The 15,032-nt window shown below is 41.4% G+C and overlaps 1 protein-coding gene across 4 annotated transcripts in view; it reads right to left on the bottom strand.

Moving 5' to 3' along the window:
• The window catches only part of LOC133359188 (butyrophilin subfamily 3 member A3-like), a 31,227-nt gene extending 19,355 nt beyond the window's left edge, over window positions 1–11,872 (bottom strand). The window contains exons 1-4 of one of the 4 annotated variants that reach the window (XM_061577610.1): window positions 11,519–11,872; window positions 7,241–7,352; window positions 1,006–1,081; window positions 386–520 (exon numbers count right to left, since the gene is read on the bottom strand). In XM_061577610.1, the coding sequence (XP_061433594.1) occupies window positions 386–520; window positions 1,006–1,081; window positions 7,241–7,309 (280 nt within the window). In that variant the 5' untranslated portion in view covers window positions 7,310–7,352; window positions 11,519–11,872. Of the gene's footprint in view, window positions 1–385; window positions 521–1,005; window positions 1,082–7,240; window positions 7,628–11,518 lie in introns of those variants that run through there. The other 3 variants (XM_061577611.1, XM_061577609.1, XM_061577612.1) reach the window with 3 other exon arrangements.
• Between the last annotated feature and the right edge of the window lie 3,160 nt (window positions 11,873–15,032).

Genomic DNA, 15,032 nt, shown 5'->3' with positions numbered 1-15,032 from the left:
TGTGTTCAGCATCGACCCCAGCCTCTTGTGCAGTAAAGCGAGTCCTGTTTGGAGTGCTGCGACCCAATGAAATAACCTGAGAATATTTTTGCTCAGTCTGCCTTTCACTTCATGGATGGATCTTGGGTGCAGCCTATTAATCAAAATGTTTTTCAACCAACCTAGGATTTAATAGACCTCTATCTTCTTCTCACAATGTTTTATACACCAGAACCCACTGTATAACTGATTGCATGGTGATACAACTAACTTTCTCATCATTTTGGTTACATAAGTCATTTGTTTTATTGAACATAGAGTGATTTATTAACCTGTGATGCGTGCTTCTCCACACTCAGATGACATCTATATACACACATGAAACCTATTCGTGTGGAACTCTTACAGAGAACATTGCAGGTGCTGCACTTTTTGCATTCAGGACCACGGTTTGCAACATCCATGTAGTTCTTCCCTGGCATGCAAGGTAGGCAGAGAGAATCGCTGTCATCAGAATAGCAGTCGTGAAACCAGCTGAATCCTGTAAAATGGACAAGTTCAAATAATAACGGGGTCAGAAAACAACTTTTGGTTAATTTTAATTTACATTCCAGGATTGTTTTTACTGTAAACAAGTTACTTGATGTGGATACTTTTCAAATTGATAACAAGTTTCTACAAATAATAATATTCATTCCAAAATTGGATTACTCGATGCTGATGCCTTTTTTTATTTACACCATGGCCTGCTGTAATGTAACAATGGCTTGTCAGTAAATGTGGGTATTATCACACAGTACTGAACAGCTGACTTAATGTAACCTAGCCCATTGATCATGGTGATCAACTTTAGCCTATCCAGCTATTTTCTAGAGATGCTCTGTTGCAAGTATTGCCATAATTGTATGTGTAATTTTCTTTGCAGACCGAATTATCAATTGTTTATGTTGTCTAAATGCAAACCACACATTCTACAAGCTAACGTTTGACCGCAGAGTAATAGATGTTACTGTTTTGCTTGGTTACCTGCACGGCAGAGGTGGCAGCAAAACCCATTAACCGCTCTGTATTGTCCTTTCTCTTCACATTCATTATTCTCAACCTGAACATGAAATTTAAGTATAACAACAGTCAGGGCACAGCTACGTATATGCAACAACGACTCCTCAACAATGCATGTGTAGAGGATGTTCGAGACATCCTCACACACGAACACCACACAACCACGGGCTAAGGGTCAAGGGTCGAGGGAGCACTGCCGTACACGACACGCAATCCGATGATTGAATGGAGGGCACTGATCGGATTGGTACGAGAAGGATTATAAAGGGCGGGAAACCCCAAGAAGGTGATATGCGAGAAAGGGGGGAGAAGGGCTGTAATAGGGGACGAAATTGGAGGGTTGGGGTTGGTTTTGGATGCCGAGTGGAAGTGTGGTGTGAGTTGGCGTCGATAATAAAGACCCGTCTTGACCAGCTCAAGTCTCGTCTGCACATGTAACAATTCACTCGACTCCAAATCCCCTGCGTATTGTCGTGATCCAAAGTCAATATATTTGTCTTGCCTGTTAAGCCTCGTTTCTACTGTCTGAATGTAGTCTCCTTCGCACTGTGGATCGTTTGTACTGTCTATTGTATGTGTACTGCCTTGCCCATACTGGCTGTCATGTCTGTACTGTATGCCAATTTTTTCCAGTCTCATTTCGTGCTACTTCCTTGGAGGAAAAAACTATTAAAATAATGTATTACTTAAATAATATTAATAAAAATATTCGACTTGAAAAATACATTCTAAACATAAAAGTTATTTAAATAAAAAAAATCTATCAATAGGTAACATATACAGGTAGTCCCCAAGTTACGACGGTCCGACTTACGATATTTAGATCTTACAATGGCGATACGACAAAAATGCCATCAACAACCTAACATCGTTCAAGTGTGCAGACGACGGACAGAATCTTGGTGAGTACAGTACAATATGATACGTTACGATACGTTCAATGCATGTATGATACGTAGCTTTAGCGATTTCATTTTAAGGTTACCACGATACGATACGTTAAATGCATGTTAAACGTTTTTATAGCAGATAGGATTGTTTCCTGAAAAACACTTTCTATTAAATTGCAGTTCATATAGGTAGGCTAAGAATTTACCTTTTTTATTTTACATTTTACTGTGCAATACAGTATTGTAATTAATAAATACATACAGTATATAGTTTATACAGTACGCTACTGTAAATTGCTCTGTTTTGCTAAATTATCACCATTTTTTAAGACTCCTGGGTAGGCGAGGCCATCTTCGACTTACGATATTTTCGACTTACGATGGGGTCGTCGTAACGCATCTCCATCATAAGTAGAGGACTACCTGTACTATTGACCATAAAACTCACGATAATTTGGGCTCAATACAGTGGTTAGCATTGCTATCAAGAATATGAGCATTGATTGCATTTAGGAATGCTTGCATTTTGGAATGACGCGTGCAGGTGCTACGACTGTGCTGGATAGTCAGTCCAGATAGCCCTACATCAGTGTTCTTCATTGCAAGGCCCGCATGCCACCAGCAGCCCCGGTGGCCTTTAGTGCGGCCCCTGACGTGCGGCCCCCGACAATACACAAATGTGAAAACACTCCCCATCATCGTGCTGTCAACCCCAATGGTTTCAAATGTGTAGCGGCCCTCACACTGATGATGTGATATCGGCGAAAGTTGGACCCCTCTGAAAATTATTGAACACTACGCAAGAAACTGGCTGATGGAGGTGTTCCAGTTAGGTAAGAAAAATTGGCTCGCCCATTCTCACAACATTCTACACATGGGAATAAGGAGGCTTACCAAAACCTTTACTCAGAATTTGGTACAAAAAGGAAGAATGAAGGGTTGTTTAGGACCAACTGTTTACTGATCTCAACTATGCTGATGATGCAGTTCCTTTTTACAGAGCACCCAGCAACACAGCTCATGGCACTGACAAGTGTTGACCAGGCAAATATTACTAGGGGCCTTCATACTTCCTGGACAAAGCTAAACTTCAGGTCGTGGGTTGTGGCTCTGTAGCATAAAGTTAATGCTGCAGGTATGGCCATAGGCCAACTATTGTTGATGATGTTGTTGATCATGTTGATATTGATGTTCACGGTCATTTGAAGATGCTGCTAACAATGATATATCATTCTATTATGCATTATGCAACATGTTAATATTTTATACAAATCTAATTAAGAATAACACAACATAATTACCTTTAAGATGTGTATACAGTCATACATATGAATCTTGACTTAAAGCTTTCGTGACTGCAGGAATTCATATTCTTTGGGTCTTTCGGTAAAGTCACGTAGATAGAAAAAAAATAATAATAAAATGAAAATAAAGTGAATAAAAATGAAAATAAAGTGAATAAAAAATAATAATGAAAAAAAAGTGAATAAAAAATAATAGTTTTTTATTCACTTTATTTTCATTTTTATAATTTTATTATGTTTTTTTTCTACATCACTTTACCGAAAGACCCAAAGAATACAATAATACATTACATATGTTAACGACTCCTCTGGGAACGAATATCCTTTATAACGAAGTCGCCTGTAGAGGGACACTTCACCGCCCAATTATTGAAAGAATATAAATACTTACATATCTGTAGTGACTGGGAATGTCACTGTGTGGTGCCGGGCTTGCGAGGCCATGGCGGGATGTATACTGTTGTGTGTACACCCCGGATATGGGGTGTAGTACCAGCCCTAGTGCGGGCTTGGGTGAGTCTTGGTTAAGCGCGGTGGCCACGCACAGCGTGCAGTGCGGGCTCCCGTTGAGACAGTGAGTGTCAGCCAGCTGGGGTTACGTTGGAGGCATGATACTCTGGCTGACCTGGCGACATGTGACCGGATGATACTGGAGGAGGGCCACCGGTGGAGGGGGCCAATGGGTGGTCACATGGTCTGAGAAGAACTCTCGAGAGCCTTCGGGCAAGAGTGAGAGAGCTCGAGAAGGTGGGCGGAGCGAGAGGCGGAGCCAGCCCGGCCCGATATAAGGGGGGCGCCCTGTGAGGGGCTCGGAGTTCTTACTGTTGGAGAGGCAGGAGATCCACGTCAAGCTTGAAGAAGCCTCCAGCCACGCGGTCCGGGACCCAGTTTGTGGTCCGGACCGGGATAGTGGAACCGTGTCGTGTTCCGCCATAGCGTGGTTAGTTGGGTGGTCACCACCCGAGAGTGTGCTGTGTTAATAGCCTGGAGTATGTTGTGCTAAGAGTTCAATAAAACGTGTTGCCCCCAAGACAACGTCTGCAACTCAGTTGGACTACATATCTTCTGAAATCATGGAAAGCAATTCAAAAGAGTGATATTTAATAAGTATAACCCGTAAAAACAAAGTTTTTCACTCTAAATCCTTTATATGCGTGGCGGCTAGAGTCCTCTCGTCCTCTGGCTTAAGATGGCTGCCACCTATGGGTCAGATGATTGTCTGCAGTATTAAACAATTGGTAATTAAATATTTAATTTGTTTTCCCTAAACAGTGTAAAATTTTGGAAAAAAACATTAATTGTCTCGCACAACGAGTCTGTGTGCAAAATGTCAGCTCGATTGGATCACGGGAAGTGGGTTAAAAAACGACCGAAAGGTTTGCACGGTCGTAAGCAAGCACGCAAGCAAGCAAGCGAACTTAATATAAAGGATTTAAAAAGCGCCCTCTCCAGCTTGCCATAGCTCACGATCCTCGTGTTGATAAATTGTAATAATTTTTTTGCAGTCACATAAATTACTTCATTACCCCCACATCATGGAATACAAATGACCAATTAACGCAGGGGCCGGCAACTTGCAGCTCTGGAGCAGCATGCGGCTCCTTGGCTTTACTCTTACGGCTCTTTGGCTGCCCCCTTGCGGGCAACCGTTTGATGAAGAAAATGTTATCTTAAACATCATTTAATGCAAAGATAATTAGCAATTTATTAAATACGACAGGGAATGGGTCACTATGTATTGTCTTGGTGATGGCAATATTTACAGGACTGTGAAATAATAACTAATGGGGACAAAATCTAAATAGAAAGTTTATACTGGTAGGAACCACCTGGTTCTACCAGCCCACAGGGGATTATTGTGTCCGTCCATCAATTGTGCATCCAAAAATTGGAAGCGGTGGGGCTGGGTGGAGAGGGGAGGGTGGAGAGGGGCTGGTTGGGGAGGGTGGGGCTGGGTGGGGGGTGGGAGGGGTGGGGCTGGGTGGGGAGGGGCTGGTCACCCCGTGGTGCCCTTATAAAACTCAACGCCAGCTTGTGCCCGCCCTCGGCCATATTTGCGGAATACACCACGCCACCGTTGACCCTGGCCATTGACCGAGCAACCCAACATTCCTACCAGCTCCCTCCGCAGGAATGTGTTACCATCACAATTTGTTTAAGTCAGAATTTGGCATCTGCTGTATACCTGCTGTGTTTGCGTACAAGTACCTCTGCGTGTGATGCGGCTCTCATACTATTTTGGTCAAAGACAAAACTAAATAAAATTGCTCTTCTTTTTCTTTGAAAAGTTGACCCCTGCTCGAATGGAAGTTGTTTTATTGGGTAAAAAGTGCAACGTAAATCCCTCTCTTTGGAAACGAAAATGCAGATCATAAGGAGGGTAGAGGCGGGAGAGATGACATTGGAGTGGTGCGTTCGTTAGGGCTTGCACAATCCACCTTAAATATAATTTTAAAACTAAGCCGACAACGTAAAGACGACTGTGTTGGCCATGTTATCCTCTTTTACTGCCTTCTCTGAAGTCTTGGAACGCATCCCAATGCCTCCTTTGTTATATCTACCTCTGGTAACTAAGTTTCTGATAATGAAGTGACGTCATGGAATAAATTTTTTTTCATTTACCGAGGTATTACGCTATGTTAATTATTTTACGTTTTCTAAACCGCACCAGTTTCAACAAATGGCTTCAGAGTGCTGTACAGAAAAAATATATCTCTAGTTTATTTACCACATCATAGGAAATAAGTAGTTTTTACTACTCAGTGGTGAGGTATAGTAGGGTTTCAGGCAGAGCGTTCCAAATCTGAGGGCCTAGGACCAAAAAAAGCCAAAACTCCAAAAGTTTTTTGCCGAAAGCGTGGCTGTGTGAGGAGCTCAAACTCAAATATTGAAGCAGTTGTTCAAAGAGTGCTTTGTGAATTAAACACATCAATATTATTGGATTTTCCCGCAATTCATATCCCAATACACATAATTGATACATGTCCAGTTGTGCTTGACAGATGTTTTGTCTTGACACTCGTTAACAAACTCATGTGGTACCATTGCCAATGGCTTTGCCGCTGCTTCTAGTAAGGGTGTGCGACAGCCTGCTATGTAGCAGTGACATACAAAAGCAATGTAAGAACCTAATGTTCGTGAAATGATGGTTTTGTTGGGTTTTAAAAGTTAGTCTTACGTTTTTTTACATATGTTATCAGTCATAGATATTATATTTAACTATATATCTTGTTACCTGCCTTATAGGTGCTGAACATCAGTGAAAAAGAGCTTCATAGCTCATCGGATTCTTCCAGCATAATTACATGTTCATATTCTGAGTTATGCAAAAAAAATAGTTGATGGTTGCGGAGCCCCAAATGTTAGGACGACATATTTAGAGTATTAATTTGTACAGTGAAATAGAGGTGTAATGCAATTATGCAAAATAGTGAAGATATAAATATTTCGTACTTAAATAGTTAAAACATCTGAAACATTAATGGCAAGAAACAGGCTAGCCGAAACTAAAGGAGCAGCCAACGAGATTGAAAGACCTCACATCGTGTATTTTTGGAGATATTTAGAGCAGCCCAATATTATTCATAATCAACGTTTTTGGGTTTAGATCGCGTTATTTATAAATGTGTCGTAATCCTCCACCACCCGACACGGCCAATCAGTAAAAAAGTGTCACGTTGACAAAAGACAATTAGTGCACTGCTTTAGCCCACCGGTGTGTTGAAGCGTGAAACCACAACATTTACAATTTGAGTACGACGTTTCGCTGGTAATTGCAGCGCCACTGAGAAGCAACAGAGAAAAATCACGGGCAGTTGAGAGAGAAAACACTATTTGGGCAGCAGAAGGGATATAGCGACACTTGCCATCGGCTTGATGTCAATGGTGATCGGAGGCTTGGGAAGATGATGGGAGGTAATGTTCGATAACGAAGTAGATTAGGAGCAGCTGAGTAGAAAGCGTCTTCTCGTAGTGGGTATAAACTGTACTGTATTACACACTTACCATTGAGATGAACGTAAAAAAGATGATGCCAGAGATCAGCCCCATTACTGTCACTTGGTTTGGCTGCATCGTTTCAAACTTGGTGTCAAAATGGTACTACTGGAGCAAGAACCTGACGATGAATAATTAATATCGCTGTTATGTAGCTTTACTTTAGAGACGCTTCACTGTCAAATAATGCAAATACGCCTTGTGGCCCATCAAAATTTCTACAGAAGAACCCCCAGCTGGATCACCAGTGCCTGAGTGTAAAACACTTAATTATTAAACAGTTAATATCTCTCAAAAGTACATGTAGACTAAGATGAATGTACCGTGCGAGTTTCTAGACTATCGACTTTCAGCCATCTAGAAGCACGGCGACCACAGCTCCTTTATAACTTCCTCATTCCGTGCGATTCATTGTCGTTTCAGAGAAGTGGTCAAACTGGAAACACTGTGCCAGGGTGGTGGTCCAGATGTCTTGTGATCACCATTTAATTCTCTACTAAATCGTCATATTTTTGTCAGTAAGATGTATTTGAAGCAGAAATTAATATGGAAAGGAAACACATTCTAGGGGTCAATTAATTGTGGTGGGTCACAAGACATCTGAATCACCAGTAGAGTTCTATATTTGAAGCAAGTACAGTACAGTTTGTATATATTATTTGAAAAAACTCAACATGTGCATCAATAACACTGTGGCCATACATGAAAATACAGTGTCAACAACACAGGTGACGTTTCGGGTAATGAGCCTTCTTCAGAGCGGCCAGAGAGATAGAGGGATTGATAGCTGGAGGCTGACAAATAATTATACTCTTAGGTTTTTTCGGTAAAGTCCCGTAGGTAAAAATAAATAATAAAAATAATAGAAATAATAATAGAAATAAAATAATAAATCACGTTTTACTTGATACAGTAAATTTAGCTGTGACGGTCCCACCTGGTGACGGAGACTTGTGTTGCCTCCGAAACGTCGTGATTTATTATTTTATTTCTATAATTTCTGTTGTTTTTATTATTTATTTTTACCTACGTGACTTTACCGAAAAAAACTAAGAGTATGAATCCTTGCAGTCACGGAAGCTTCAAATCTAGAATTGACAAATAATTATGTTTAGAAAATGTTTTAACTTGCCATTTTAATACTGTACAGGGGAACTCTTATCCACGGCGCTTTTACCCTCGACTCCGACTATTACACTAGTCAACAAAAAAAAACATTTTTTTCTGGCCTGGACATTTGCAGCTTTTTTAGACTAATTTCAGGGTGCTGATTGCAAGTTGTTGCGAGTCAATGACTGCTTTAGTGTTAAAATATGGTGCTGTATTTTTAGAATAGTGTGTTTATAATATAATTTTATGTAGATATCCACATTTATTTAATATATTTTTTCTGCAGTTTTTATTGAAAATGCAATATTTGATATCTCAAAAATCAACTGATGTGATAGACAAAAACCGATGCCAGCTTTGGAATCAGCACCCCAAATTTACCTTTAAACCGTTGGAATACCTTATGCCAGAAAAAGTGTGTTGACCAGTTTTATCAATGCCCCTTTTCCTCTCGTTTATCCGCGATTTATGAGTCGATCTCACCCGCGGTAATCGGCAAACATCTTTCGTAGCAAAACATGCGCTGTGATCATAGCAAATGCGCGGGCGACACTTACATTAATCATGAGACAGAGGCGTAGCTAGGGGGGCAGGGGGGTACATATGTCCCCGGGCGCCAAGGTAAAGGGGCGCCAAAATGTGGCTTAGAACGTTACATTATCACTTATTGCGGCAGGCGCTGCAGCCTGAAACTACTGCACAAATCTACACCTCAACCTAAAAGTTTATATATCCCGCCACACACAGCCTACATGTCATGTAATTACATTTTGGTATGTGCGCCTATTAAGAACTAACATGGAAGAACGTCCCAAACAACAGACAGGCGCAGTCTTTCAACCTGAGTCACTGGCCTGTTTTTTGGTGGCGGAAACTACGACGGCCTATTTTTAGTTCTTATTAGTGACACCACCACGCTCCAGGCGGCTGCAGCAGCCGGAGCAGCCCACGCTCGTCAACAGCCTGGGGGATCGATGTGGACAGAAGAATTAGGCGACGTCGGAAGATGCCAGGAGAACTGGCAAGAGATGCAGGACTTTCAGCAGAAGAAGAAATTGTGCGCGTTATGAAGAGCGTATTTTATCGACTTCAACAGGAGATGTCAACACGGTTTTTACGACTAAAAGACCTGAACACAAAATTTGGATTTCTGCTGGACGTCAAAACTCTTTTATCCGACACAGATGTCGATGCAATTCGTATAAATTGCAAAGATTTTGGAAATTTCTATTACACTGACATCAATGGCCACTAACTTTACACAGAAATTGGAGATTGCAAAATGCTGCTCAGTAACCGGAATGAAGTTCTACCAGAAACTCCTTTGGATCTTCTTAGGTTTATTGTGTTTTATGGAGACGACATTTACGAATTTGCGAATTTCACTGCAAATTTTATTAACAATAGCAGTTTCAATTGCAAGCTGTGAGCGGTCGTTGAAACTTATTTGTCGTATTTGCGTGCTTCAATTGGACAAGATCGTCTCAGCGATCTTGCTCTTCTTAGCGTTGAAAGAAAAACATTGGAAAAAAACTGATTTTGATTACGTGATTGACCAGTTTGCGACAGTGAAATAAAGAAAAAATAATATTTTGTAGACTATGTCAACCAGTCTACGACAGTGACTGAGTGAGCCATGTAATATAATTTATATAAATTTGCTTCTTTAAATACAATGTTTCATTAAAATGTAAATTATTCCTTATTCGATGTAATAGGAAAATGTGATTAAACGGGGGGGGGGGGGGGGGGGGGCAATTTTATAGTTTGTCCCCGGGCGCAAAATATCCTAGCTACACCTCTGTCATGAGATTCACACACACGAACACCCACACGGAAACAAGGAGAGACACCGACACGAAGACACACAAAGACCGTGAGACACACACAGACACGGAGTCAGAGAGACACGGAGACACACAGATACACTTATAAAGTACTGTATAGCATTATTATTCCTGTACTTAACGCAAAGATAATTAACAATTGATTTTCTACGACAGGGAATGGGTCACTATAGATCGTCTTTGTGACAACAAAATGACCAATACTGTTAAAGAATAACTAAGGGGCCGTCCATAAATGACGTCACGCAATTTTGGAAGATTTTTGACACGGCGTCACAAAAAGTCAGCCCCCCCCTCAAATATGACGTCACAAAGCTCTGCCCCCCCCCCCCCCAAATAAAACATGCTTCAAACTATTGTCATTGTAGTGCGTATTTAATGTGGTGCTGCACTCTGATGCTGTAGGAGAAAACATTGATTAAAAAGTCTATTTAATTAAGTAGAACGTGTTGTCTATATTTATTTAAAGTTACGCATTTTGATGTGGCGTCACATTTCTCACCCCCCCACCCCTCGTCACACATCGTCACGAATGTCTGACCTCCCAACCCCCCAGGTGCGTGACGTCATTTATGGACGGCCCCTAAGAGGGGCAACAACTAAATAGACGCAGTTTATTCCATCACATATTTTGTTTATTTAAGTCAGAATTTGTCACCTGGTTTTATTGGATTTAAAAATCTAGTCTTACTTTTTTACAGAGTTTGTTATATCAGTCATAGAGATTTTATTTAACTATAGATCGTGTTACCTGCCTTACAGGTACTGCACATCTGTGAAAAAGAGCTTCATAGCTCATCGGATTCCTCCATGATAAATACATATTCAGATTCTGTGTTATCCCAAGATTTATGTTTTACCCTGCATTGTGATGGTTGCGGAGCCCCAAAGGTTAGGACATATTATTCATATATACAGTGAAAGAAAATCGTAATGCATATTTTTTGTATTTTTTTTATTTTCTTTGAACCTATCTACGTGACTTTACCGAAAAACCCAAAGAATAGACGTAATGCAATTATACACAATAGTTAAGATATAAACATTTAGTTATTCAAAAGCTCAAACATTTGAAACATTAACGGCAAGAAACAACCTCCCATTGTCTGAGCGCCACTAACAGAGAACAATCACGGGCAATTGAGAGAGAAAATACCATTTGGAAAGCAGAAGGAAAATTGCAACACTCTTGCCATCGGCTTGATGTCAATGGTGATCGGAGGCTTGGGAAGATGATGGGAGGTAATGTTTGATAGCGAAAGAGATCAGGAGCAGCTGAGAAGCAGAAAGCGTCTTCTCATAGTGGGTATAAACTGTATTACACACTTACCATTGAGATGAACGTAATAAAGATGATGCCAGAGATCAGCCCCATTACTGTCACTTGTCTTGGCTGCATCGTTACAAGCTTGGTGTGCAAATGGTGTTACTGGAGCACGAACCTAACGATGAATATCGCTGTTATGCAGCGTTGGTTAAGAGAACGTCACTAAAATAAAGCGCATATGCCTTGTGGCCGTTGAACATTTGTACAGAAAACCCCAGCTTGACCACCCGTGGCTATGCGTGTAAAACACTTAACTCTTACACATTGTGGCTGTCTATCAAAAGTACAAGTACATGTAGACTAAGATAAACTTACTCTGTAGGTTTTAAAGACTAAGGGGCCGTCCATAAATTACGTCACGCGATTTTGGACTATTTTTGACACCCCCCCTCCTCACAAGGCGTCACAAAAAGTCAGACCCCCCCCCACCCCCGCAGGTTCTTTGCAGCTTCCTCCCACTGTTGCGTAACAAGGTATGAAGCTAAACCAGTGGCTAACCTGGAAATGCAGTACCTGCATGCAAATACAGTGTTTCATGTGTTGACAATGTGAGCTGAATACCATGCAAGTCACCTTGTGACATCGCTCATAAAACATATTTTCATGACAAAAAGTTTTTTTTATTGCTTAGTTTTCTTAACTGCATGCCCCCACCCCACCACAGATAATTTATTTTGAATTTACAATGCCTTCTGAAAATGTTAAAATATGATATGGAACGTGTAAATGGTCATCTGGGGCCACGGCCAGGACTGAATGTAGAGGTCACGCAAGGGACAAGGGATCACGCCCAGAGACATGGTTAAAGACAGGCGCGAAAAGGGGGATTAGGGAATTGGGTGAAAACCCAAAAGATAAATATTGGTGGGAAAGGAGAGGTGTTGGAGATGGGCTCGGGACTCTGGGAAGAAGAGGCTGAAGTTAAATAAAAAGTCTCCGTACCCTGCCCTGCAAGTGTTCGTGTTGGTATTGAACGGAACAATACAGTTCCCCTACCATTTGCAATAATTCCCCCATACACCTGTTTTCAAAATCATACAATTCATTTGGGTTCGCGGTGGATTTTGTGTTATGGCTTTAGATGCCACCGAAGTGTTTACCAACGTTGAACACTGCTCGCCAACACAAATGAAAGACGATGGTGAACACGACCACAACCGCCTGTCTGGCACAGCGCAATAGAATATTTGTTATCTTTTCACCAGATGGACAATTCCGCAAGTAGCAAACCTCGCAGTGACAATTCATAGTATATACTGTAGTAGAATCTTGAAGGTAATTTAGGTTTATTTGTTTGAAATGCTTATTTGTGGAACAAGCCAATGGTTTGACACAATGGCGTGGCTCACAACATCAAAGTTGAGATGTCTGAAGGTACAGTTTATAAAGGTGTTTGTTGACAAGCATGCGTGCAATAAGTGTTCCAGTGTTAAGCTTAAGTCTTCATTTGGGCAAGGGATGAGGAACCTACGACCCAGCCCGCAACTTAATTTGATGCGGCACAAGGCCATATCAGGCCTTCTGCTTGGAAACTGTGACTGTACACATCTTAGCCACTCTAATTTGGTACTTCAAGGAATTCGTTTAAACCTGGCAAAACTTGAATTTATATTATTACCACACTCATTCACTTCTGTCCCTTTTTTGTCCCCGTGCAGTTACAGAAGTCGGTATAATCATGGGCAGCCGCAACGTAAATCTTAACTCAGGATCTCTGAGGCACCAGGTTACCTGTGATAGTGGCCCTCATTCTGCAGTGTACTGACAAGTGTTTTTGTACGTATACATGTGAGAACATCGAGATATCTCAACCATTTCAAGATCTCGGTCAAACAAGCGCCAAACTGCAATCACCCTGTAAGTCCTGGCAAACGTGCATTCTGGGTGCATTCTACCCTTTTGTAGTGTTTTGCACGTGACTTGCAATCAAGAGCTCGCCGGTTTCAAACCTTCAGCGTTCGAGTGTAAATAATGAAGACGTTTTTAAATATCCCCTTAGTCCACCCAGCAGTGTTAATGGTTACACAACCATCGGCAGGTCACATGGGGTGAGCTAAAGCGTGGGACATCTGGCCATCGTGGAAGAGTAATAATAATACTAATAATATATCAACACCAATGGGGACTAGGCTGTAAAGAAAGCCGTCTCGGGTGTGGACCAATCAACTTCAAGGACAGTGCATATTATTATCATTATCAGAGTTGTTTCTTTTTGTTTGCTTTTTTGACTACTTGTGTTGTGGTTATTGCAAACATGATGCCTTGAATAAAGGTGTCAGTTTTGTACCAGTTTAAAAGGGTAAAAACCTACTACTATATTTTGCCACTGGTATAAGAGATCTCATAGTGTAAATTCTTACCCCGAGCTCTCAATACTCTGATATTGCACTGTGTTTGAGTTGTACGCCTTCTGGTGTCATCTGGTCCAACACCAATGGGGACTAGGCTCTAAAGAAAGCCGTCTCGGGTGTGGACCAATCAACTTCAAGGGCAGTGCATATTATTATCATTATCAGAGTTGCTTCTTTTTGTTTGCTTTTTTGACTACTTGTGTTGTGGTTATTGCAAACATGATGCCTTGAATAAAGGTGTCAGTTTTGTACCAGTTTAAAAGGGTAAAAACCTACTACTACAGTAATAATAATACTTAAATGTCATGCTAATAGCATCACATAACGCTGTACATTAATTATATATGAGGACCAAATCCCATATACAGCCAATACCAAGCAAATGAAACCCCTACTACGAAGAAAAAAACATAAAGAATGTTTTTTAAATGAAGAAATGGCACGAAAACAAAGCACAACAAAATAATCGACCAATTTACCCTCTAGAGGAGCTGTCTGCTAGCAGTGAACAAGCAGTTGCGAGGGCTGCCCTTTTACCTCATGTACCTTTACATTATTGGTGGTGAAGGGCGATGCTTGATGTCGTTGGTCAGGAGTGCGAGGTCTCAAACAGCGAGTGTCGCTGTCTCTGTTGTTGCCTCTGCCCTGCGTCTCAGGGAAGGGAGTCGAGGGCAGCGCTTGGGAGGAGAGGGGAGCGGCCGCCTGCGCTGGGAGGAGACGGAGGCGCCACCACCACTCCGTGGGCAGCTGGGACAGCAGCAAACAGTGGCGCCCAGCTCGCAGGCAAGGGCCAGGATCGATGTATGGATGCAAGACTGGGGCTGGATCAAGCGAAGCCATAACCACATCAGGGCCAACATGTTCGCATAACCTTTGTAGAAATGACTATCGGTAGAGTGGCAACCGATGAAGGGAACACGCCCGAGAGGACATCCACGATAAAGATGTAGCAATTAGTTGAGTTCATATACAGGGGCTGTGTGGAGTGTTGCTCTGCATGAGTATCAGGTATGGCAACAGCTTGGACAGACAGACATGTATCAATGTAGATCGTGGATGATTATGATGATGATTATTATAATAATTTCAAATTTATAATTTTAAATCGAGAGCTCAAACACTGAATGGATTTTTTTACGTGAATTTCACTTGCAGAATAAGTAATT

The sequence above is a fragment of the Lethenteron reissneri genome, chromosome 64 (assembly GCF_015708825.2).
Source record: "Lethenteron reissneri isolate LAM-NWPU_2019-01 chromosome 64, ASM1570882v1, whole genome shotgun sequence".
In the NCBI taxonomy this organism is placed as follows: Eukaryota; Metazoa; Chordata; class Hyperoartia; order Petromyzontiformes; family Petromyzontidae; genus Lethenteron; species Lethenteron reissneri.
The sequence above is the reverse complement of the archived record's forward strand: the minus strand, read 5'-3'. Positions and strand labels throughout refer to the sequence as shown.